At 43.5% G+C, this 23,462-nt stretch overlaps 1 protein-coding gene across 4 annotated transcripts in view; it reads left to right on the forward strand.

Annotated features, from left to right (window-relative positions):
* The window catches only part of LOXL3 (lysyl oxidase like 3), a 117,572-nt gene that overhangs the window by 75,458 nt on the left and 18,652 nt on the right, over positions 1-23,462 (forward strand). For all 4 annotated transcript variants that reach the window (XM_030190868.1, XM_030190871.1, XM_030190869.1 and 1 more), the window contains 3 exons: positions 3,497-3,670; positions 8,862-9,024; positions 12,348-12,591. In XM_030190868.1, coding sequence (XP_030046728.1) covers positions 3,497-3,670; positions 8,862-9,024; positions 12,348-12,591 — 581 coding nt within the window. The remainder of the gene's footprint in view (positions 1-3,496; positions 3,671-8,861; positions 9,025-12,347; positions 12,592-23,462) is intronic.

Consider the following 23,462-nt stretch of genomic DNA (forward strand, 5'->3'; position numbering starts at 1 on the left):
CTAGTCCTCTCAAAGGAGTTCCTTCTTATTGAACAAAATGGAACCTCTCAATAAAGAACTGTGGACAAGCCAAGTAAGACATTACCGATGACCAATTAAGAAGTTCCATTATCCAAAATGATTCAGAACTTGTCAATAGATTATGACAGCAACATAATTACTAACAGAGATTATGGGGCTCATTTTCAAAAGAAAAAAATGTGCAAAAATGGCACAAGGAGCAGACAGATGAATTTCTCACAGGAAAACATTTAAACCATATAATCAAACCAACAAAATGTATAAGTCCAATATTCGCCCAGAGAAAAGCATTTTGAGAGTGGGTATTTCGGGGGCATGTCGTGGCATAAGATGGGTGGTGTTATGTCAAGTACTTTTTTTTGTGATAACAGATAGCAAAAACTTTTCTTGTGCCAGAAAGAAAAGCATTGTGAATTAGACCTGCTTTAAGAGCCACTAGCTCAAGACCATACTTGTCTTTGGACCCATTTGTGATTTTGCTGAGTTGGAGATTGGAGAGATAGAATTGTTGGTTTCTGAAAAAGAGTGGAGAGTTGCTGATTGGTCTGTTACCTTGATCTAGGACAGAGCTGTTCTAGGGTACAATATCAGCGGGACTTATGTTGGGTCCTGAGGCTACCTCATGCACCCGATGAGGCCTGAGTCTAACTACCGTATCTTCCTGTACAGGTGTCTGAGTACATCAAGGTCCTTGTGGATGCCAAATCACTTAGAAAACACAAGTTGGTGGAGACAGGGTTCAGGTGATGGGCTTTTTTTGGCATATTGTGCATTGCTCCTCACATAACAGATGACTACAGCCAGATTTAAGGGCTGGGTATGCAGTACACAGGCACAGCTGCTGTGTGAACTGAGGTAGCAGACAGAGGATAGCATGGCGGCCTTTCTGTGGAGCATGTGCACTGTTGCTGGGAGGTGAGAATGGGCAGTGGGGTAAAGCAGGGGTAGCTCAATGTACTTTATTGAGCTGCTGCCAATGTGGGGCAGGATGCTGGCATTGGGGGAGGGGGGGAAGGGAGGGTCCAGATACGTAGATATGTGCAGCCCCACATTTCAGCATTGAGTGGTTAATGGAGGGGTCCCATAATTACATTCTGTACTTTCTGATTTCAGCAATGTTTTGTTTTTCTTTCTTATGAAAAATCAATCATATGTATTACAACAACAAAGGGATCTCACTGTATGTGCCCATGCCTATGTATGGTGCTTGCTCATGAGTGGTGCTGCGATCCTGGGGGGCACTGCCATGAGCTCTGTCTCTGTCACAGAAAAATTAGGTTCCCTGCAGAGAGACATGACCAGGCACACTGAAGACTAAAAATACAGGGGGTAAATCAAGATATAAATACCAGAACTACAAATTATAACTCAAAAAATTATTACTGATAATACATTTATATAGAATATACAAAACATTTATTCATACTACTATAAACACATACACTTAAAATCCAATATCATACTAAGGAGATGAAATGAGGAAATCTAACAACCTAAAGATAATCTCACAAATCAGCCTCTAAAACCCAGGCACAGTCCATGACAAGTAATGCCACAGTCCACAAAATGTTCTTTTGTCAATGAAAATCAAGCTGTAAGTGCTTCCAAATTCAGTGCCTCAAATTAGCTTGAAACAAGCCAGAGTCCTGTCATTTTTTCAGGAATATCCAGAAGGATATGGATAGGTCTATATGCAAGAGCCCATGAGGAATAACACCCCCTCCTCTTTCTTACTCCAAAGACAAAAGATTTCACCAAATCTTCTGTTATCAGTGATTATCCTCAGATTAAAGTCTGTCCTCAATACAGATCCATATTTTGCCACCTGAAGAAGCCAGGTGGTGAAATATGGATCTGTATTGAGGACAGACTTTAACCTGAGGATTTTATCGCTGATAACAGAAGATTTGGTGAAATCTTTTATCTTTGGAGTAAGAAAGAAGGGAGGGGATGTTATTCCTCATTTGCTCTTGCATATAGTCATATTTTATAACTATAGTTTATTTGGGTTTGCTATACTGCCATTAAACTAACTCGCAGATCACAGCGGAGTACAATTCTAAAAACAAAGAAAACAGAAAAGAACTACAAAATGTGATAGGACAATGCTCTGTGATACCAATCATTCAAGAAGCAATCACACATACAGTAAAAGGCAGGGGAAAGGGGAAAGAAATATTGCAGGAACCAGGAAGGAAACAGTAAAGCCTTATGCGGAATTAAATGTTTGTTGAAACATCCAAGTTTTGAGCATTGTTTTGAACTTTTTAAATGACAGTTCAGAACGGATTGAGAGAGGAATAGAGTTCCAGAGGGAAGGGACTACAAAGAAGAGAGCCTGATGCCGAGTAGACTCCAGTTGTGCAGAACGGAGACTAAGGAGATATAATCGGTGGTCGTTTATAGACCTATCCATGGAGGTTTGCTTCTGGATATTCCTGAATAAATGACAAGACTCTGGCTTGTTTCAAGCTAATTTGAGGCACTGAATTTGGAAGCACTTACAGCTTGATTTTCATTGACAAAAGAACATTTCGTAGACTGTAGCATTACTTGTCATAGACTGTGCTCGGGGTTTAAAGACTGACTTCTGAGATTATCTTTAGTGTGTTAGATTCTCTCATTTCATCTCCTTAATATGACATTGGATTTTTTAAGTGCATGTGTTTATAGTAGTTTGAATAAAAGTTATGTATATTCTATATGTAGGCACACTGAGGAACATTCCTCCACGTGCAGGAGTTAGATACGCACATTTGCCACGTGAAGGGAATATGCTGTCCATTGCCATGGATGTTTTCTTGACGTGGGGACCAGTACTGTCATTGCATGTTTTGCGTATTGTATTTTCGATTGGCAGAGATGTTTATCTCAAAATGTCTATGACAGTTGTAGCGCATTCTCTTTCTAAATGCTTTTCTTGTGTATTTTTGAATATTGGAACACGTTTATTTCTTCCATTATAATGGACTCACATTTTTAAACGTTTTTCTGTAAATGTTTATTTGAACACTTGAACGTCATATCCAAAATGCCCCTCCACATGTACTAAATACAATGATTGACCAAGAAAACACCAAAATGAATTATACTTTGCTTCACATAAACACCTAAGGGGGGGAAGTTATCAATGTGGGCTACTGTTAAATGGGTTATTTTACAATAAATTATGCTATTTTAGCACAAGGTCCCATTTTATTCAATGAGACCCTATGCAAAAATAGCATGACTTGGAGTAAAATAACCCATCTTAACAGTAGCCCATGCTTATAACTTCCCCCATAAATATGACTACATTTGGATGAGGTCATTATATGCATGGTGGTAGCCATTCGTATTAACTCTGACTCCCTTCACCTGTCTATTTCAAGCCCTGTTCAACATCCATCTCTGATTCTCATTCATGCATAATTAGAAAATACCCTCAGCTAAAAAGCTAACAGCAGAACTTAACCTTCTTTTCACTAACACGCAGATTCACCTGGTTGGTGGCAGAACCCGAACTGAGGGCCGGGTGGAAGTGCAGGTGGGAAAGAATAGCACTGGTACCCAGACATGGGGCCTGATCTGTGGAGAAGGCTGGGGTACCAAGGAGGCCATGGTAGTGTGTCGCCAGCTGGGCCTTGGATTCGCAAGTCATGGGCTGCAAGTAGGTATTATTGCCGGAAAGAGAAGAGAATTCTTCAGAGACCTTAATGAACCAATGAAAATAACTGATTGCAATCACCAGATCTTGTTTGTCTATATAAACTTAGGCATGACTGAATCCGTGAGCACCTGGCAACCTTTTGGGTCACCCCAGTATAGGACATCTAAATCTGGGAGATGCCCAACTTGAAATTACATCCTGAAATCCTAATTATGCAAACGCGATTCTGCAATTTTGCACCTAAGCCATTATTCCATTTACTCAGGGCTGGAATCATAATCTTTAGCTGTAAAAGACTAGGTAGGCAGATGCACATTGGACCTCTTAGGTTTTTGAAAATAGTGTAAGCAAAGCATTTTAACAACACACATCCATTATAAGGTAGTATTGATGCATTCTAGGATATGTAACAGTGCCCTCGAGACATTCAGCTGCTGGTTCCTTACACCAACACAGCTGAGTTCTGTAATTACAGTACAGTGCATATACCCTGGGGACCCTCATCACAATAGTACTCAGTTACTTAAAAATCAGTTTAGCATATTGGTTGGCATGATAAGAAGTAAGCAACCAGAATTAAGTTTTCTTTAATCTACCAGATATATTCACCACTGCTTGATGGGTTGGGTGAAATTCCTGTTCTCCAGCACTGATCAATGTATGAGATGAGAGCAGCAATGCAGTAGATAACGGCAGTTTAATTTCATTGGGGAAAAATAAATGGCAAGGTTTGATCAGCAGAATTATCTAATTCAAGATGGGAGCCATGCCAGGGTAGGCTGCATGCATGCTGACATCACGTAGGCCTTTTCCACAGATCCGCATAGTAGGAGGAAGAACTACAAATGAGGGTCGTGTGGAGGTTAAACGAGGCAATAAATGGGGAACAGTCTGCAGTGACAATTGGACGACCAAAGAAGCGATGGTCGTGTGCCGCCAGCTAGGATTGGGATACTCTCTGCATGCTGTGACGGTAGGTGACAACAAGGAACGTGCTGGCAGAGAAAGGGCAGAAAAAGCAGAATGTAGCAGGATGGGGAGGGGGTCCCAGGAAAGAGAGGGGCTGGTTGGAGGACTGTTGAAAGGCCTGAGCACAGGTCTTATAATTCAGTGTGTTGACAGTCTAAATGTTGGCACTCTTTGAGGAATAGTTTCATAAACTCTGTTACATCACAATAGTATATATTGTGTAGTACGTTTTATAACTAAGACCCTTATTTAATAAGCACTAGTCATGATTTACAAATGTAAGGCCCAGCATTTACACGTATAGATCACATGTACGTGTAAAACCTAAATTCAGAAAATGCTATTTACAAAATCCTTGGCCAGGGGTCGGAAACTGAAATTCTAACAAGATCGCAACTAATGTTAACCCTAAGTCTGGCTTCTAGGTGACACCATTGAACTGTCATTGAAGATCTCCTGCCTCTAAGGACTGTAAGTGCTGGCTTTGCAGAATTTCTAGCCCAGTGAGCCCAACATGTAGAAGACTCACTTGAAAATGGAACCCAGGTCTTCTGCATGACAACACGCAGCACAACCGCTGAGGCAACTCATAATTTCAGCTAGCTAATATTTAATAATTACAGCCATATACAAATTATATTATGTATCTTTCCCATTTCTACACTGCGTTTTAGCATTATATGCTAGTGAGGGGAGAGACATCATTTCAACTTGATCTGCATTTCAGTTCAACAAATTGACAAGCATACAGACTGTTAATCATGTTTTTGATCATCTAGAAGAAATACAGCGTAGACAAGCCTTCCAGAAAAATCTTCCTTGCAGATATTCTATTTTGGAATAGAACATAGAAAAGATGTACATTTGATCCCTTTCAAGCAGTGGTTCTCAACTGAGTCTTTCATTACATAAGAACATATAAGTACATAAGTATTGCCATACTGGGAAAGACCAAAGGTCCATCAAGCCCAGCATCCTGTTTCCAAAAGTGGCCAATCCACGTCACAAATACCTGGCAAGATCCCAAAAAAGTACAAAACATTTTATGCTGCTTATCCCAGAAATAAGCAGTGGAGTTTCCCCAAGTCCGTTTTAATAATGGTCTATGGACTTTTTCTTTAGGAAGCCGTACAAACCTTTTTTAAACCCTGCTAAGCTAACTGCTTTTATCACATTCTCTGGCAACGAATTCCAGATTTTAATTACACGTTGAGTGAAGAAACATTTTCTCTGATTCGTTTTAAATTTACTACTTTGTAGCTTCATCGAATGCCCCCTAGTCCTAGTATTTTTGGAAAAAGTAAACAGCCGCTTCACGTCTACCCTTTCAATGCCATTCAATTATTTTATAGACCTCTATCATGTCTCCCCTCCGCCGTCTTTTCTCCAAGCTGAAGAGCCCTAGCCGCTTTAGCCTTTCCTCATAGGGAAGTCATCCCATCCCCTTTATCATTTTTGTTGCCCTTCTCTGTACCTTTTCTAATTCCATTATATCTTTTTCGAGATCTCATGCATATTCATTGTGGGTATCCTGAAAACCTGACTGGCTGGGTGTGTCCTGAGGACTAGGTTGAGAACTTCTGCTTTAAAGTGAGAGCCCTTTAGGCCTGTGAATATTCAGGCATGTGGATAAGCAGTAGAAAGAGGTATTTCCTCTGCATATGTAATTCACTTCCAGCTGCACGTTTCTTTCACAATCTATTAGAGAGTGACCAAAACTGGGATTTTCATTTTCGACTGAAACCAAATCTGTGGCAGAAATTCTCCACTTGTTATCAACTGAAACCATCACCCAAATCAAAACTATCGCCCTCCCCCCCCCCAGCAGAAAGTGGGTCTCCCCCTTGTAGAAAGAGGGACCCTCGGAACCTCCTGGCAGAAAGCAGAGCCCCCCGCACACCCAGCAGAAACCATGCCCCCTGGGGCCCCTGGCAGAGAGCCCCCCCCTCCGAACCACAAGCACTGCCCTCTCACAACTTGTAGGCCCTCTCTGGACCTACCTTAGAAACACTGGTGGTCTAGTAGCCTCATCCTTCCCATGCTGGTTCTGCAGGCAAAATGGCTAGCACAATGTTCCATGGTGGCAGCCATTTTGAGATTGGAACCAATCTTAAAATGGTTACCATGACCTCCACAGGAAGTTGCACCAGTCATTTTGATTGTGGAGCCAACATGGGTAGGAGCGACTAAGGATCGCTCCTGCCCTGGTGAGGCCACTAGACCACCAGGGCTTCTAAGGTAGGCCTGGGGAGGGTCTATGAATGGTGAGAGGGCATAGCTTGTGGTCATACTTGTGCCAGTGGCATAGCCAAGGGTGGGCTGGGGTGGGCCCAGGCCCACCCACTTTAGGTTCAGGCCCACCAAGTAGCAGCACACCTATAATGTGGCTGGCAGGGACCCCAATCGCCACCAGCCAAAAACTCCCAACAACTGTTTGCTGCCGGTGAAAATCTGCTATTTAAAAGGTATACGGGGGAGAGGGGATGTTTGAAAGAGCATATGGCATGCAGGCGAGAGAGGGAGAAACCAAATCACTTGTAGGACAAGGCGGAGTTATGCCCACCCACCTTGGGTTCAGGCCCACCCAAACTTGGGTGTCTGGCTACGCCCTCTTGACTTGTGCATGGGGGGAGTTTCAGTTTCAGCCAAAAATGCACTGGCTGGCATTTTCAGCTGAAACCGAAGCATGGCCAAATCTGGATTTAATACCAGTTTTGGCACCAAAACTGAAATTCCGTTGGGCTCTAATATAGATGCACTGCACATATTCTTCATACTCTCAAAGCCCTCCCAATATCTCAGATTCTGAAATTCAGAAAGACAGTATGGGTTTAATTTTATTAAATTTTTTTTTATAAAGTTAGATATACGTACGTAAAAAGACTTTTAGAAAATTGCTTGACTGCATTTGCACATAAAAAAGGATGCACCTAGAAAGTGTCTGCCTACTCTTTTGTGCATAGGGCTTTCGACAGGACAGAGGCACTGTTACTATATATACTATGGATGCTCATTGATTAAAATTTTTAATTGCACAGTTAATCATGTTTAAAAAATCGCATGATACGAATGCGCACCATCTTCCTTCCTCCCCTCCCCCTCCCTGGGCACCATCTCCTCATTTCCCTTCCCTTCCCCTCCACTCCATAGGCATCATCTCCTTCCCCTCCCCTCCCCTCCATGGGCACCATCTCATTCCCTTTCTTACCCTCCCCTCCATGGGCACCAAATCATCCCCTCCCTTACCCTACCCACCCCTCCCCTTCACTCCCCTCCATGGGCACCATCTCATCTTTTCCCTTACCCTCCCTACATGGGCACCATCTCCTATCTTCCCTCCTTTCATGATCACCATTGTTTCCTTTCTCTTTGCTCCCCTCCCCTATTTCCAGCATCCTTCCCTGCCCCCCCACATCTCTCTCTTTCCTCTTTCTCCTGCCCCCCCAGTTCACATCTTTCTCTCGCCCCCCCCCCCCCAGTTCACATCTTTCTCTCTTTCATCTTTTTCCTGCTTCCTCTTTCTCCCATGGACCCCCGCCATGGTCTGCACCTTTCTCTCTGTCTTTTCTTTTTTCTGTTTCCTCTTTCTCCTGTGCCCCTCCCCCGCCCTGTCCCTGCCGTGGTCTGCATCTTTCTTGCTGTCCTTTCTCACCCCGCCGAAGCATCTCTCTGTAACAGGAAGATCTGAGGCGTAACTTCCTGTTACAGAGAGATGCTGCAGGTAGGGTGAGAAGCAGCGCTATTTTCACTGCAGCGGTGAGGAGCAGGGAGAAGGAGCCACAGAGAAGGAAGCTGCTGGAGTGCCATGCTGGGGAGAGGTAAGAAGAGGTGCCAGTTGTGGGGGAGGGATGACAGCGTTAACTCGTTAAAAATGTTAATGCAAGTTATTTATTTAATGTGTTAATCTCGTTATTAATGCGTTAAATGGACAGCCCTAATATATACACATTTTCAGAGCAGGTGTAAACTGTGCATGGGTATTTATGGGCTACTGGAGCTGGTTCTGAAAGCCTATTTTATAAGTGCACTAGTCACCTATATTCCCATTATAAAATAGACACCTTGTTATAAAATCAGACCCAGAATGACCATTTCCCAACATTTCTATGTCCTCCTCCTCCTCACTTGAATCAGTGGTCCAAGGATGAACAGAAAAGGAAAAGCAAATTACTGTTCTTATATCAATGATTTCTGAGCTATGACCCCTACTTGTATCTCCAAGGAAACATGGTACTGGGATGCCAGCAATGTGACAGAGATGGTGATGAGCGGGGTGAAGTGTACAGGGCATGAGATGACCATCCAGCATTGTCAGCACCATGGCAACAATGTGAACTGCAAGAAAACCGGGTCCCGCTTTGCAGCCGGCGTCATCTGCTCAGAAAGTAAGAACTGGCATTTGTTCCTCCAGTTTTCAGCTCAGAGAACGGCTTTCCTGTCAGTTACCTTCTCTCAGAGTAAGAACTCATATGCGCCGGTGCTGGAGTAATTTTCATCTAAAATTAAGAACAGGGAGGTTCATTTTCAAAAGCATTTTCACAGATAAAAACAATGCTTTACCCTGCTTTACCTGCAGAGCAGTGGCGTAGCCACAGGTAGGCCTGGGTGGCCCACCCAGTTAGGGCTTAGGCCCACCCAACAGTAGCACACATTTAGCTTGGCCAGACTTCTCCCTGATGGTAACAAAAACACTTCTCTCCACGATAGTTTTCAGCGCATGCTTGCTGCAGACTGCCAAGGTGCAGAGAAACACCAGCTGAGATTTTTTTTTTTGGTGTTGGGGGGAGAACACTTGGTGCCCACCCACTTCTTGCCTAAGCCCACCCAAAATCTGCTGTCTGGCTATGCCCCTGCTGCAGAGAGGGCCTTTCATCAGTAATGCAGGTGAACTTACATTTGCACAGTCTGAATACAGGTCAGATTACTCAGACTGACAGGAGGTATTCCCAAAAGCAGGGAGGGGAAGAAGTTAAAAATGCAACCGTATGTGCGCAAATTAACCATAAAAATCTGAGCATACCAAAGAGCAGGTGCAAATATGCATTCATAATTTTCCTGGGGTAATTTTCAAAATGGAAGTATGCATATAGTTTCACTGTGAAATCTGGTCAGGTCTTCACAGAGAAAATTGTGTGTACATTTTACACATGTAGAAGTTCTAGAATTAACTACGTGACCTTTGCCTGCATCACGTGCTCTGAGAGTAAGAAATTGTATGCCTGCTCATGGTCCACATGTAATGGCATATGTGCTACTGAGTCCACCTTGTTTTCCATTCACCGTGCTGCACTGTAATATCATTTTCAGCGAACAAATGCCATAATGTTTTTCTCAAGCAAGATGCCAATGGTCAAAGCCAGGAAAACAAAAACAAAAAAGAAAGAGCTTCTCCTCCTGATTGGTTCATACTTGTTTAGAAAGCTGGTTGCTGCACTTCACTGAGATATGTATTACAGAATCTTTGATGTCTGCAAAAAATCCATAGGGGTAGATATTCAGTGGCATTCAACCAGCTAAGAAGGCTCTTACGTAGTTAAATACCACTGGACAGCCCCAGAGCACTTTCTCGCATATTTCTGCTGAACATATGCTCTGACCACCACGACACTATCTGGTTAATGCCAGGGTGATCTGTGGCAGAGTTGGGGACGAGCTGGGAATTACCTAGTTATTGATGATTTTCAGACTGTTAACCAGTTAAGTGCCTGGATGCATTTTAGATGCAAAAAGGCTGTCTGATTTTAATTCGGGTTCTTATTTGGATACCTGTCTGAATATCGGGTGGTACCAGGATGACTTCTAGTGGCCAGGCAGTACCCAATGTTCAATGCCAATGTCCAAATGAGGCCCGGCATTGAATATCCAGGTAAAATTCAGCTAGTTTATAAAAAATGCTCACCAACAACAGCTGAATGTTGGGGGGAATAAGTTCCTTGTCTAGTGTAATTGACTTTTCCTAGACTTTCTTTATTATTATTATATTTATTTATTTCAATTATTTACCAAGTATTACACTTGAACAGAAAAGGTGCATCATCCAGAAATTTACATAAATAAGGAAAGAAACATTTTTTTTTGATTTAGTACTCTCAAAGTCCTCAAGTTCGATCCAAGACTAAATCATTTGGAGATGTATAAATAAAACATTTTAAGGAAAATGAACCTATCTAATGGTAGTATTCCATTTTCATTTAGAGCTCTTAACATATTAATATAATAAACCTTAACAATTTTTACTCCAAAGACCTTTTGTCTGTGATAAATTCTGTTAATTGCAGAGACTCAAAGAACACATACTTGACCGACCAATAACAAACAATACATTTACAGGGATAGCGTAGGTAAAAGGTAGCTCCCAGCTGGAGTATCCCTGGTTTTAACAATAAAAACTGTCTGCATTTTTTTGGGGTCTCTTTCGAGACGTCAGGAAATATACGAACTTTAAAGCCCAAAAACTCTTTATCTCTATTTTTAAAGAATTTTTTCATGATCAATATTTTATCCGTAGCTAATGCTAAAGATACTAATAAAGTTGCTGGGGTTGCTAAGTCTGTAGTTGAAGCTTCCAGAATTGCAGAAACATCCAAAGGTTGATCAGAATGTTGTATAGAATTTTCTGTTATCCGACCTGGTAAATAATAGACTTTATTCCTCCCCTGATTATTGTCATCAGTAAATCCGAGTGTCTCTTTCCAAAATCTACTTTTCCTAGACTTTCCCCTCTTTTTTTGGCCTCCTCTAGTTTTGGTGCAGGTTGCTGTAGTCTATCTTTAAAGTTGTATACACATGCTCGCCTAATTGCAGTATGGGTTCTTTTACGTGTGACTTCAGAAGAGGATTTTTTTCCTCACATTAATCTGATTCACATGCAAAAAAAGGTTTATAAAATTACTTTTCAAAATAATCCAAACGCACATTGCATGCCTCGTTCTCTTTTGGTTTCTTCTTCCTTTCAAAATCGGAGGAGGCGTGTTCAGGGGAGGAACTTGGGTGGAATATGGGCAGACTCGTGACTTTCGCTCATTTACACCTGCTCCCAAGTGGGGGTGAAAGCTCAAGCCTTCAAGGCAGGCACGATTTCTGCAGGATCTGTACTGGTATTTTATAAAGACATGTAGGCACCCTGTATCTTTATAAAATAGGCACCTTCTCCACCTCCAAACTTAGGCACCGTTTTATAAAATTACCCTCCACATCTATATCATACTGCACATTATCATTTGAAGTTACAGAGCTTTCATGTGATGTAGAAAAAACAGCTCTTTGGCCACAGATGACTATGGGGAGTGTTTTGATTGCTCAGTGATGAGGAACCTTTTAAATTTCCTGGCACCTGCTGCAGTTCAGATCTAGCCAATAGAAGTAGTAGCTTGGAAGTAGTTACTTTCCAAGAAATGCTCAGGGCAAGTTGAAATGATATCGATATCGCTGGTCTAATGAATCTCTACGAATGGGCTCGTTATTGGCCCTGTGTGTGGTATGAGTCTGTCAGCCAGCAGAAGGAAGACAGTATATCTGTGATCAAACTCAGAAGAGGGAGACAGAAACTAAGCCTTTTTCTTTTCTAGTTGCACTTAAGTGCAATGATGTCAGCAAACTCATGTAATAATGCCTATTCCTCACACCTATCAATGATCAAAATCTGATGTAACTGAACTCCTGACTGCATATTAATGTTGTTTGTTTCTCTCTCTCTCTCTCTTCGCAGCTGCCTCTGATCTGCTCTTGCATGCTTCGCTGGTTCAGGAGTCAGCATATATAGAAGACAGGCCCCTGCACATGTTGTACTGTGCTGCTGAGGAAAACTGTCTTTCCAGTTCAGCTCGCAATGCAAACTGGCCTTATGGGCACCGGCGCCTCCTCCGTTTCTCCTCCCAGATCCACAACAATGGCAGAGCCGACTTCCGACCCAAAGCTGGCCGTCATTCCTGGGTGTGGCACGAATGCCATAGGTAAATGGAGGACATGTCATGGATTGTGGTGGGGACAGCTTTTACAACTCAAGGCTGAGGCAGACTAGTAACACTTAGAGATGTAGTCATAAAGGCTGTAATAGAGTGCTTGGACTCCTTTCCCAGGGTAGTCTCATAAACCGCCCTCCATGTCTTTTCAGCACTACTTCAATGTAGGGAAAACGAATCGGAGAAAATGTTTCTTCACTCAACGTGTAATTAAACTCTGGAATTCGTTGCCAGAGAATGTGGTAAAGGCAGTTAGCTTAGCAGAGTTTTAAAAAGGTTTGGACGGCTTTCTAAAGGAAAAGTCCATAGTCCGTTATTGAATGGGCTTGGGGAAAATCCACTATTTCTGGGATAAGCAGTATAAAATGTGTTGTACTTTTATGGGGATCTTGCCAGGTATATTGAGACCTGGATTGGCCACTGTTGGAAAAAGGATGCTGGGCTTGATGGACCTTTTGGTCTTTCCCAGTATGGCAATACTTGAGTACTTATGTAGTTATGAGTCTAATCATTCCCTTTTTTATTATTTCTGTTTATTTATTGGGATTTATTAACTACCTTTATGAAGAGGCGTGTACATTTTAGCATAAAACTTATAATTTTGTTAACAGTATAACAATAGTGAGATGACCAAATATAAACAGAAATACAATAAGGGGGCCTTTTACTAAGCGTGCCCAATGTGCATCTGTTCAGAGTTACTGCCTGGCTACCATGTGGCCCATGTGGTAATTTAATTTTTGATGTGCATCCGCTACGTGCACTGGAAAATAATTTTATTTTCTGGCGCGTGGCAAAAATCAGGTGGTAACTCTGACTTGACATGCATAGGCCATTACCGCACAGTTAACACAAGAGACCTTACCGCTAAGTCAATGGCTGGTGGTAAGGTCTCAGACCCAAAATGGACATGCATCAATTTTTATTTTGCCGCACGTCCATTCTTGGCAAAAATTTTAAAAAAGGGCCTTTTTATAGGTGCGCTGAAAAAATGGATCTGTGCGCGCCCACAACATGAGCCTAAACTACTGCAGCCCATTTTTCAGCGCACCTTAGTAAAAGGACCCCTCAATGAGGTAAATGAAAACAGCAAATTGAAAGCTATTGATAGGATTAAGATGAAACAGTATCAAAAACATACACATTTAATAGCACGGCAGAACAATCATATATCAGAAATACAATAAATGTCAGTACAATACAAATAATAGACAGCATGGAAGAACATCCAAACATAGATGTCAGCATAATGCCAATGAAACACCTAATAAGCATGCATGAGAACATTCGAATGACATAGCTATGATGCTCATGCTGTTCCTACAATATAATCAAATATCTTACTATGTAGCAGAGGGAGCAGGTGCAGTTGAGATATATAGACACGGGTAGTTCAAAGTCATTGGGATAAATAGATGGGTGGCTCAACCAGGGGCGTAGCTACGTGGAGCCACGTGGGCATGGGCTCCCGTAGATTTGGCCCTGGCCCCCCCCCCCCCGCTGCCAACCCCTTTGACCCCCCCCCCCCCCGCTGCCAACCCTCCCCCACCGCCACTGTCGGGTACCTTTGCTGGCGGGGGTCCCCAACCCCTGCCAGCCAAAGTCCTGTTCTCCGGCGCAGCCGTGTTGCTGAGCTGCAAGGCTTCAGATCAGCAATGCGGCTGCGCCGGAGAACAGGACTTTGGCTGGTGGAGGTTGGGGACCCCTGCCAGCAAAGGTACCCTATGGCGGCGGCGGAGGGCTGGCAGCAGCGGGAAGGGGGGTCAAAAGGGTTGGCACCGGGGGGGGGGGGTCAAAGGTGGCGGCGGCGGTGGGGGGGGGGTCAAAAATGGTGGTGGGGGTTGGCGGCACCGGGTGGGGGCTAAAATGTGCCCCATCACCTCGGGCTCTGGACCCCCCTCCCGCCGAAGTCTGGCTATGCCCCTGGGCTCAACTGAAAGCAAATGATATATACTGTTGAATAAGATATTGGGAACTGGTCTGAATTACAGAAGGGTCCTTTTACAAAGGTGCGCTGAAAAATGACCTGCGGGATTTGGGCGTGTGCAAAATCATTTTTCAGCACACCTGTAAAAAATTGCCTTTTTAAAACTTTTTGCCAAAAATGGACGTGTGGCAAAATGAAAATTGTCGCGCATCCATTTTGGGTCCAAGGCCTTACCATCAGCCTACCTAGCAGCAAAGACTCACATGGTAACCAAGCGGTAATCACCTACGTGCATCATATGCCACTTGGCAAGTGTCCGATACGCGTGTCCGAAAACAAAAAATATTTTTCGTCCGCGCATATCGGATGCGTGCAAAAAATGAAATTACCACAAGAGCCACGCGGTAGCCGGGTGGTATCTCCATTTTGGCATGTTGGACGCACGTAGTGGCTTAGTAAAAGGGCCCCAGAGTGTGCGGATGCTGAGTGGATAGGTCAGTCACCACAGGTGTTAAAAGCTTTGGAGAAGAGCCAGATAAAGGAAGTCTTGATTTAGACATAGCCACTCTAGGAATAAGTTCCAGCGTGTAGGTGCTACTCCTGAGAAGATACTTGCAGGCTGTGAAGATACGTCCTTTAACAGCCACCATCATGATAGTTAAGTAAGGAGCAATCATCAGAGGTAAAGAATGATCCCAAGATCTAAAATTCAAGCATACATTATAGTCAATTAAAATATTTGTAACAAGCAACTTGTTTAATTATTTGCTGCACTCTTCCAGGATTGGTTCCTTCACTGACCACTGGAGGTGAAGGATTTGATTTCTGTTATGAGCTCATTAGTGAATGGGGATTGGTCCCTCTACTGACAGCGAAGGAGCCAATCAATGAGGAAATGAATATTCAGTGCCATTACACCTAATTTCACCACAGACATGTAATGTTCAGCCTCATGGAAGGAGATGAGAGGTCAGAGTCTCTATTCCTCCTGATGGTCTTCATGGATACTTCTGAGGATTTGAGGGTTGGAGTGAGATTTGCAAAGAATTTTTCTCAGGTCAGGCATAAAGGGACATTGTCTGTTACAGTTTTTTATGGGCCAGGGGTTGGTAAGGAGGGGGCTCAGCCTACTGCAATTTTTTAATGCTTCCAGGATGGTGGAGGAACTAGGGTAGGGACAGTGGATATATTTCTTTTTGTTTTCTTTTTTCCTAGTATTCAGTAAGCTGATGAATGGAAAATCATATCTGGGTAATTTTATGAGAGCATAGTCAATGGCACTTTTACCTGAATAAGTATTTGTACTGCTGAACATTTGGCAAAAGTTTCCTAGTAACTTTATTTGGATAAGTTTGTTGCTCACCAGATTGCCAAATATTGACATGAATGAATGTAGTGGATGTTAGTGCACCCCTTGCTAGTCAGGATTAGATGGTCAGTTTTCCCAGTGCAGAGATGGGAATAGTGAAATTTCCAGCAGTCTCATTCATTAGTGATCTGGGAAAAAAAAGAGCAAAGTGAAGTGAACAAATCTGTAGACACAAAATTGTTTAAAAGCAGAAGATATTTGAGCAAGCTGTAAGGAACTGCAGAAGGACTTGAGACTGAGGGAATTTAATGTGGCCAGGTACAGAGTGATGCAGAAGGAGAAAATATTCCCAATTATGTGTATGCAGTGTTGGGCTCCATATTAGGAGCTACCATACAGGAAAGAGAGCTCAGTTGGTGGAGGGGGAGGGGGGGGGGCAAAAGCCTGTAATCCTCAGCTCATGTGCAGCAGTAGTCAGAAAAACAAATAGGTTAGGAATATTCAGAAGAGACTAAAAAAACAAAACCAGCAATATAGTAATGCTACTGTATCAATTCATGGTGCAATCACACACTGAGTAAAAACAACAAAAAAAAAGGTATAGCAGAGTTAGAGAAGGTAGAAAGAAAAGCAAAACTGAATGCTACTACTACTACTACTACTATTTAACATTTCTAGAGCGCTACAAAGTGTACGCAGCGCTGTACAAACACAGAAGAAAGACAGTCCCTGCTCAAAGAGCTTACAATCTAATAGACAAAAAGTAAAGCATTTAAATTTAAAATATTTAAGCAGTCAAGCAGAAGAGAACAGTCACAGAAGGACTGAAGATGTTGAAGGGTGGTCAGTGTGATTAGGTGTAACTCTGGTTGGAGTAGTGGGAGAAGGTGATAGAAGAATAGAAATGGGTGAGGTAAAGTAATGAGTGGGTTGATAGGGAGGTTATATAAGACATGTCACTCTAGGGGTGGGTGGGTAGAGGGGTAAGTCTAAAGCAGGAGAAGGTATTCTCTGCAGCCTATCTGTGAGATGGAAAATGCTCTCTGAAGCTGCTGCTCAGGGTTGCCAGGTGGAAAATTTTTTTCCAGCCTAAAGGAGCCCAAAATCCAGCCCAAAACCCGCCCAAACTCAAACCCCGCCCCTGACACCCCCGCCCCCGCGTCATCACCCCCGCCCCCGCCGTCATCAACCCCGCCCCCGCCGTCATCGGCCCCGCCTCCCCGTCACTAACCCCGCCTCCCCCGTCACTAACCCCGCCTCCCCCGTCACTAACCCCGCCTCCCACGTCACTAACCCCGCCTCCCACGTCACTAACCCCGCCCAGAAACGTCATTAACCCCGCCCACCGCGGCCGAAAAAAGCCGGCGAAAAAAACCGCAAAAGCCGGCGAAAAAACCGCCCCGAAGCCAAAAAGGAGCCCAAAAAACCGCAACCCGCCGCGGGCAAAAATTTCCCGCGGCGGGTCGCGGAAAACCGCCCAATTGGGCGGTAAAACCGCCCACCTGGCAACACTGCTGCTGCTATAAGTTGTTAGTTTTCTCTCCCTGAAAGAGATCCAAGCCACACCCACGAAGTTCAAACTGTCAGTGGGGAGGGTGAGGGGAGGAAATGGCAGTGCTTGATGAAAAAGAGAGCTCAGTTTGATAGGAGATATACTATAGGAAGATACTAAATATGCTAAAGGGAAGAAAGGCTAAATAGGTTATAGCTTGCAGTAGTGTCAACTGAGGTGCGAGGGGAAATGTGATAGTTATAAAATTGTGAGCGGTGTGGAACCAGTTAATAAGGAACAGTTGTGTATCCTTTCAAATAGTACTAGGACTAAGGGACACTCCACAGAATTAACAGTAGCAGATTTAAAACCAATTCAAGGAAGTTTTTTTTTTTTTCATTTAACAGACAATTCAGCTGTGGAATTTGGTTGCCAGAGGATATGGTCTAGACTGGTAGTATAGATGGATTTTACATGGTTTGTATTAATTTCTGAAGGACAAGTCCAATAGCAACTTTTAGCCAGTGATGTGCAGGACTCACAGCAGCATGGTTCTGCCAGAAGTAGATACAGTAGCTGCAAATGCATTTGATTGATTTCTTGAATTGGGTGATCAGAGAATTGGATTAAGGGCATGCACTGGACCTGGCTTACTTAGATTTCAACAAAGTGTTTGATACTGTCCCATACAGTTCTTGGTTCATTATGCCTGTTTTTGATTCTGTTGCATTCATTGTAGAAACAGAGAAAACAAAGACATATGGCCTGTCCAGTCTGCCCATCCATGCCGTCTACTCCCCCTTCCTCTCCTTTAGAGATCATATGTACTTGTCCCAAGGTTTCTTAATTTCAGATACAGTCTTTGTCTCCACCACCTGCAGTGGGAAGCCATTCCACCAATTAACCACCCTTTCCACGAAAAAGTATTTCCTTAGATTACTCCTGAGTCAATCTCCATTCATCTTTATCCTATGCCCCATGGTTCAAGAGCTTCCTTTTAATTGAAAGAGACCCTGCCTTTCTTCCAAAATATACATGTTGAGATCTGTTTGTCCCCATATGTTTTATGATGAAGATCATGGACCATTTTAGCAGCTGCCCTCTAGACCGACTCTATCTTGTTTATATCTTTTTGAAGGTGTGGTCTCCAGAATTGTACACAATATTCTAAATGAGGTCTCACCAGTGGCTTAGAGGCATTATCTCCTCCTTTTTCCTGCTGGCCATTCCTCTCCCTGGGCACCCAAGCATCCTTCTGACTTTTTCTGTTGCCTTTTCTACCTGTTTGGCCACCTTAAGATCATCCTATATGATTATCTCCAAGTCCCACTCCTCTTTTGCGCACAGAAGTACTTGTACCCTATACTGTACCATTCTCTTGGATCTTTGTAGCCCAAATGCATTTTTAATATTAAATCTTAGCTGTCAAGTTCTGGAACACTGTTCAAGTTTTGCTAGATCCCTTCTCATGTTATCTACGCCTACATCTTGGTATCGTTCACATATAGGCAAACCTTATCAGATAGCCCTTGAACAATATCGCTTACAAAAATGTTAAAAAGAACCTGCCCAAGAATCAAACTTAGTGGCACACCACTGATAACATTCTTTTCCTCAGAATGAGCTCCATTTACCACCAACCTTTGTCACCATCCACCCAACCAGTTTCTAGCCCAGTCAGTCACTTTAGAAATATTGAGGTTACTCAGTTTATTTATAAGTAATCTCTGTGGAACTGTGTCAAAGGCTTTGCTAGAATCCAAGTACCCCACATCTAGCGCTCTTCGTTGCTCCAACTCTCTGGTCACTCAATCAAAGAAATTCATCATATTAGTCTGACCAGTCCTGCCTCTAGTAAAACCATTCTGCCTCAGGTCCTGTAACCTGCTGGATTCCAGAAAACTCACTATGCTCTCTTTTAGAAGCATGTCCATTAATTTACTTACCACAGAGGTCAGACAAACCGGCCTATAGTTCCTGACCTCCTCCTGCTTTTTCGGAGAGGGAGCACATCCACCCTTCTCCAGGCCTCTGGGAGATATGTTTTTAGGGTGTGTGATTGTGCGTATTGATTGCGTTGGTTTTTGTTTTAATTTGAAATGATTTTCTTGTTACATTGTTTACTAATGGGGTCATTTTTATGTTATGAGCTGCAGCAAATAACGTGTTGGCAACACTGGCATGCACTGTTAGTAAGTGACCCCTGTGTGTATATTTTACAGTCTTCTACTTTTGTACACTACTTTGGATGGCTTTGGTAAGGCCGGGAAGGCAGTTTAGAAACCTAATTAATCAATAAGAAATAGATCAATAGATATACAGATAGACATCCCATAAATAAACTGAGTAAACCGGGGGTGGGTCTCAAGGTGGAGGACTGGATTAGAAACTGGTTGAGTAATAGACAACAGAGGGTGAAGGAGAACGGAATTCCCTGGGAGGAGAAAAAGGTAAAACAGTGAAGTATCTCTGAGATCAGGCCTGGGGTCTAGCTCTGGGGTCTATATTTGTGAGTGATATCATGAAGAGGTTGGAACAGAACTGCCAACAGGCTGGTTTTCAGCTGGCATGGACAGTTTTTTTGTCTGACCGGCCCTGCTGCTAACAAAGGTTCGACACCAGCAGCTTAACAAACAGTATTTTGTGTGGCTGCCAGTTTTAAACTGGGTAGGATGTGTGGCAGGTGTCACAGTGATTGCAGCGTGATACAGGTTGAAAGAAGTAGACTATAGCACCAACTCAGTGGACATTTGTAAATGAATCATTGATCCCTTTTCCATAGAGGTACAACCAGGACAGGCTTCCCTTTCACACAGGAAGTCTGCTGCCACACTCCTGTAAATGAGCCATCCACAGAGTCCCCCACATGCACGCATGCAGGAAAAAGAAGATAGTGAGGTGAGGTGACACACAGAGAAACACACAGCGGCAGTTGTACTATTCATTTGATAAACTCAGTAGTGTGCTGGAGCCGGCTCGCACTGGCTCACAAGAGCCAGTTGTTCAGGCAGAGCGAGCCGGTTTGCCTCTCCTGCCCCCAAGCCGCAGGGTCCCAGCACATACCTGAAGGCAGCCGCCCTGGTGGTCTAGTGAATTCTTCGGGGCAGGAAAGATCCTCAGTCTTTCCTGCTTGCTGCTGGCTTTGACCCTCCTGGAGTATTGTGTTCAGTTCTGGTCACCGCATCTCAAAAAAGATATAAAGGAATTGGAGAAGGTGCAGAGAAGGGCGACAAAAATGATAAAAGGGATGGGACAACTACCCTATGAGGAGATGTTAAGACGGCTAGGACTCTTTAGCCTGGAGAAAAGGCGGCTGAGGGGTGTTATGATAGAGGTGTACAAAATAATGAGTGGGGTAGAGCGGACTGATTTGAAGCGTTTGTTTATACTTTCTATCAATAATAGAACCAGGGGACACAAGATGAAATTAGAATGTGGTAGGTTTAAAACAAATCGGAGAAAGTTTTTCTTTACTCAGCGCTTAGTTAGACTCTGGAACTCATTGCCGGAGAAGGTAGTGACGGCATCTGGCCTTGCTGAGTTTAAAGGGGGTCTGGATAGATTCCTGAAGGAAAAGTCCATTGATCATTATTAAATTTTGGGTTTTTGCTAGGTTCTTGGGGCCTGGATTGGCCGCTGTCGGAGACAGTGCTGGGCTTGATGGACCTTTGGTCTTTTCCCAGTGTGGCGGTGCTTATGCTTATGCTATGCCTCATTGCTCTTTAAAAATGGCTGTTGAGACTTCCAGCAGTGGCTTCACGAGACTTCTGCTGGAGTCTTGCGAGGCTGCCCTTGTAAGTCTCGACAGCCATTTTAAAGAGTTTCTGTTTATTTATTTACTTATTTATGGCATTTTATCCCACATTAAACATGAATTAGATTGGAACCTGAGAGCTTTTAAAATATTTTCTTTTCCTGGAGAGAGTAATGCATTGCCCCCCCCCCCCAGGCTCTCTCCCCGGGTATAGCCAGCTGTGCAATGTGGGGGGGGGGGGGATGCAGAGGTGGACTGGGGGCCTGGGCCAGTCCGCCTCTGTGCTCCTCCCCCCTCAAATTGCAGGGCTGGCTATACCTGGGGAGAGAGCCTGTTAAAATTTTACCAGCACACCACTGGATACACTATATCACCTGTTGCTGCTGAGTGCTAGTGAGGAGCCAAGGCCCAACCCCTGCCCTCCCTCTGGGCTCAAGTTAGAAAATATTGGGTGGATGAGTCAGCACTTGCTTTTTCCCTGCTTTCTGCTGCTACCTCCCAGAGTAAGCCATGTAAAATGTGAAATGCTGGCTCTCTTTGGATAGGTGCTCATTTCTGGGGAATGGATCGTATATATTAGGTAGACTGTTCTGGGGGATGGATCGTGTGTTGCATCATAGAAATGATAAATAGTAGTAGTAGTGTTTGAGGATATGGTTCTGACGAATGTGTCTGGAGGGGCTCTTCAGGATGGATCATGTTTGAAGGGCTCTAGGGATATGCATGGAGTGGGGGGGGGGGGCTTATTTCTGAGGGATAAATGGATCTTGCATATAGGGCCTCTGTGGATGGCTCATATTGCCACTAGCAGGGAGCTCTGCAGACCTATGTCTAAGGTAGAAAACATGGGGGCAGCATATGGAAAATATTTGCCAGCTCTTGCTTCTCAGAAGTGGGCTGTACTTTGGATTCACAGGGGCTGAAAAATGCAATCAGCTATGTATCCCCTCCTAATATGCTCTGCAGTCCCCCTTGATGTGATACAACAGAGTCAAAACATGAGCTATTCTCCATTTCATGCCTACCTGTTAAAATTTACTGAGAAACTAGTTTTCTTTTAGCTTATCCAGCAAATTGCACACTCCCACATACCCCACCCATGTCAGTCGGCTTGTAGACCCAGCTATAGCAAAGAAACCCTTCCAACAGTTTTGATTGGTGAACTCAACAGTGGAAGCGTGTCCTTGGCAGTCTCTCTACAACTCCCTTCAGCGTTTGACTTGGCAGACCATGGCATGCTACCATTTTGATTCTCTGACACAGTGGGACTGTCTATCAGTGGTTTACCTCCTTCCTTTCCAACCAATCCTATACTGTCACATTACCCACGTCCATATTTTCTCCCAAGAGGTGTGCCTCAGGGTTCTGTTTCTCAGTTCTCTGGCAACCTCATTCAAGATCTCGTTCTTACCGTGATGCCAAGAATCCTGACCTTACCTTAATTCGATATTGTCTAGACTATGTTGCTGACTGGCTTAGTGATCATTGCCTTATTCTTAATCCTGACAAGACGACTATGTCTTGGATCATCAGTCACTCCTTTTGTCCTTCCATTACTCCCACCATTCGTAGTGCACCAATCACTTCAGTGAACACATTTAAACACTTAGAAGCGCATCTCAACCAGCATCTGTTCTTTGACTTACAGGTGGCCACTATCATTAAATCTAGTTTCATAGCTCTGTGACACTTTTGAGCACTCCACAATTACCTTCATAAATCGACCTGCTTGACCCTCCTCCCTACATTAGTCATCTCTCAACTTGACTAATATAGTCTATGCTGGTCTTAGTGCAATTCTGATTTTAAAAATTTGCAATCTATCCAAAACATTGCTATTAAAATTCTATCACATGCAAGGAAATTTGACATATTACTCCCTCTTTGATCCGTCACCACCAGCTACCAATTTCATTCAACATACAATTTATAATCCTGACTCTAGCCCATAAGGCCCTCTTTGCTAACAACCCAGCTTATCTTGCCTCCTTAGGCACAACCCCATACCCCAATCTAAGTCCCTCCAAACTGCTCAGGACTCAGGCCAGTTTTCCACACTCACCTCGAGTCTAGCAGACAATCTGCATTCTTTTGTAGTGCACCAGTCTTCTGGAGTGCACTACCCACTACCCTTCAGTCTTCCTATTTGAAATTTAGATCTAGGCTAAAGACCCATCTATTCGTGCACAGCTTGAAGGGGCCCTCAGAACTGCTGGCTCTAACTGAAGGGATTAGGGTCCCCTGCCTATTCCCTCCCCTTCCTGACTGTGGCCTTTCTGTTTCCTGACCTTCTTCTTCTTCTTCTCTTGTTGCTCTGACTATATTTTGTCCTATTATTTAAATGGCGTTCCTTTCTTTCTTTTGCCTATGTAAACTGTTT

Source organism: Microcaecilia unicolor, chromosome 2, assembly GCF_901765095.1.
Source record: "Microcaecilia unicolor chromosome 2, aMicUni1.1, whole genome shotgun sequence".
In the NCBI taxonomy this organism is placed as follows: domain Eukaryota; kingdom Metazoa; phylum Chordata; class Amphibia; order Gymnophiona; family Siphonopidae; genus Microcaecilia; species Microcaecilia unicolor.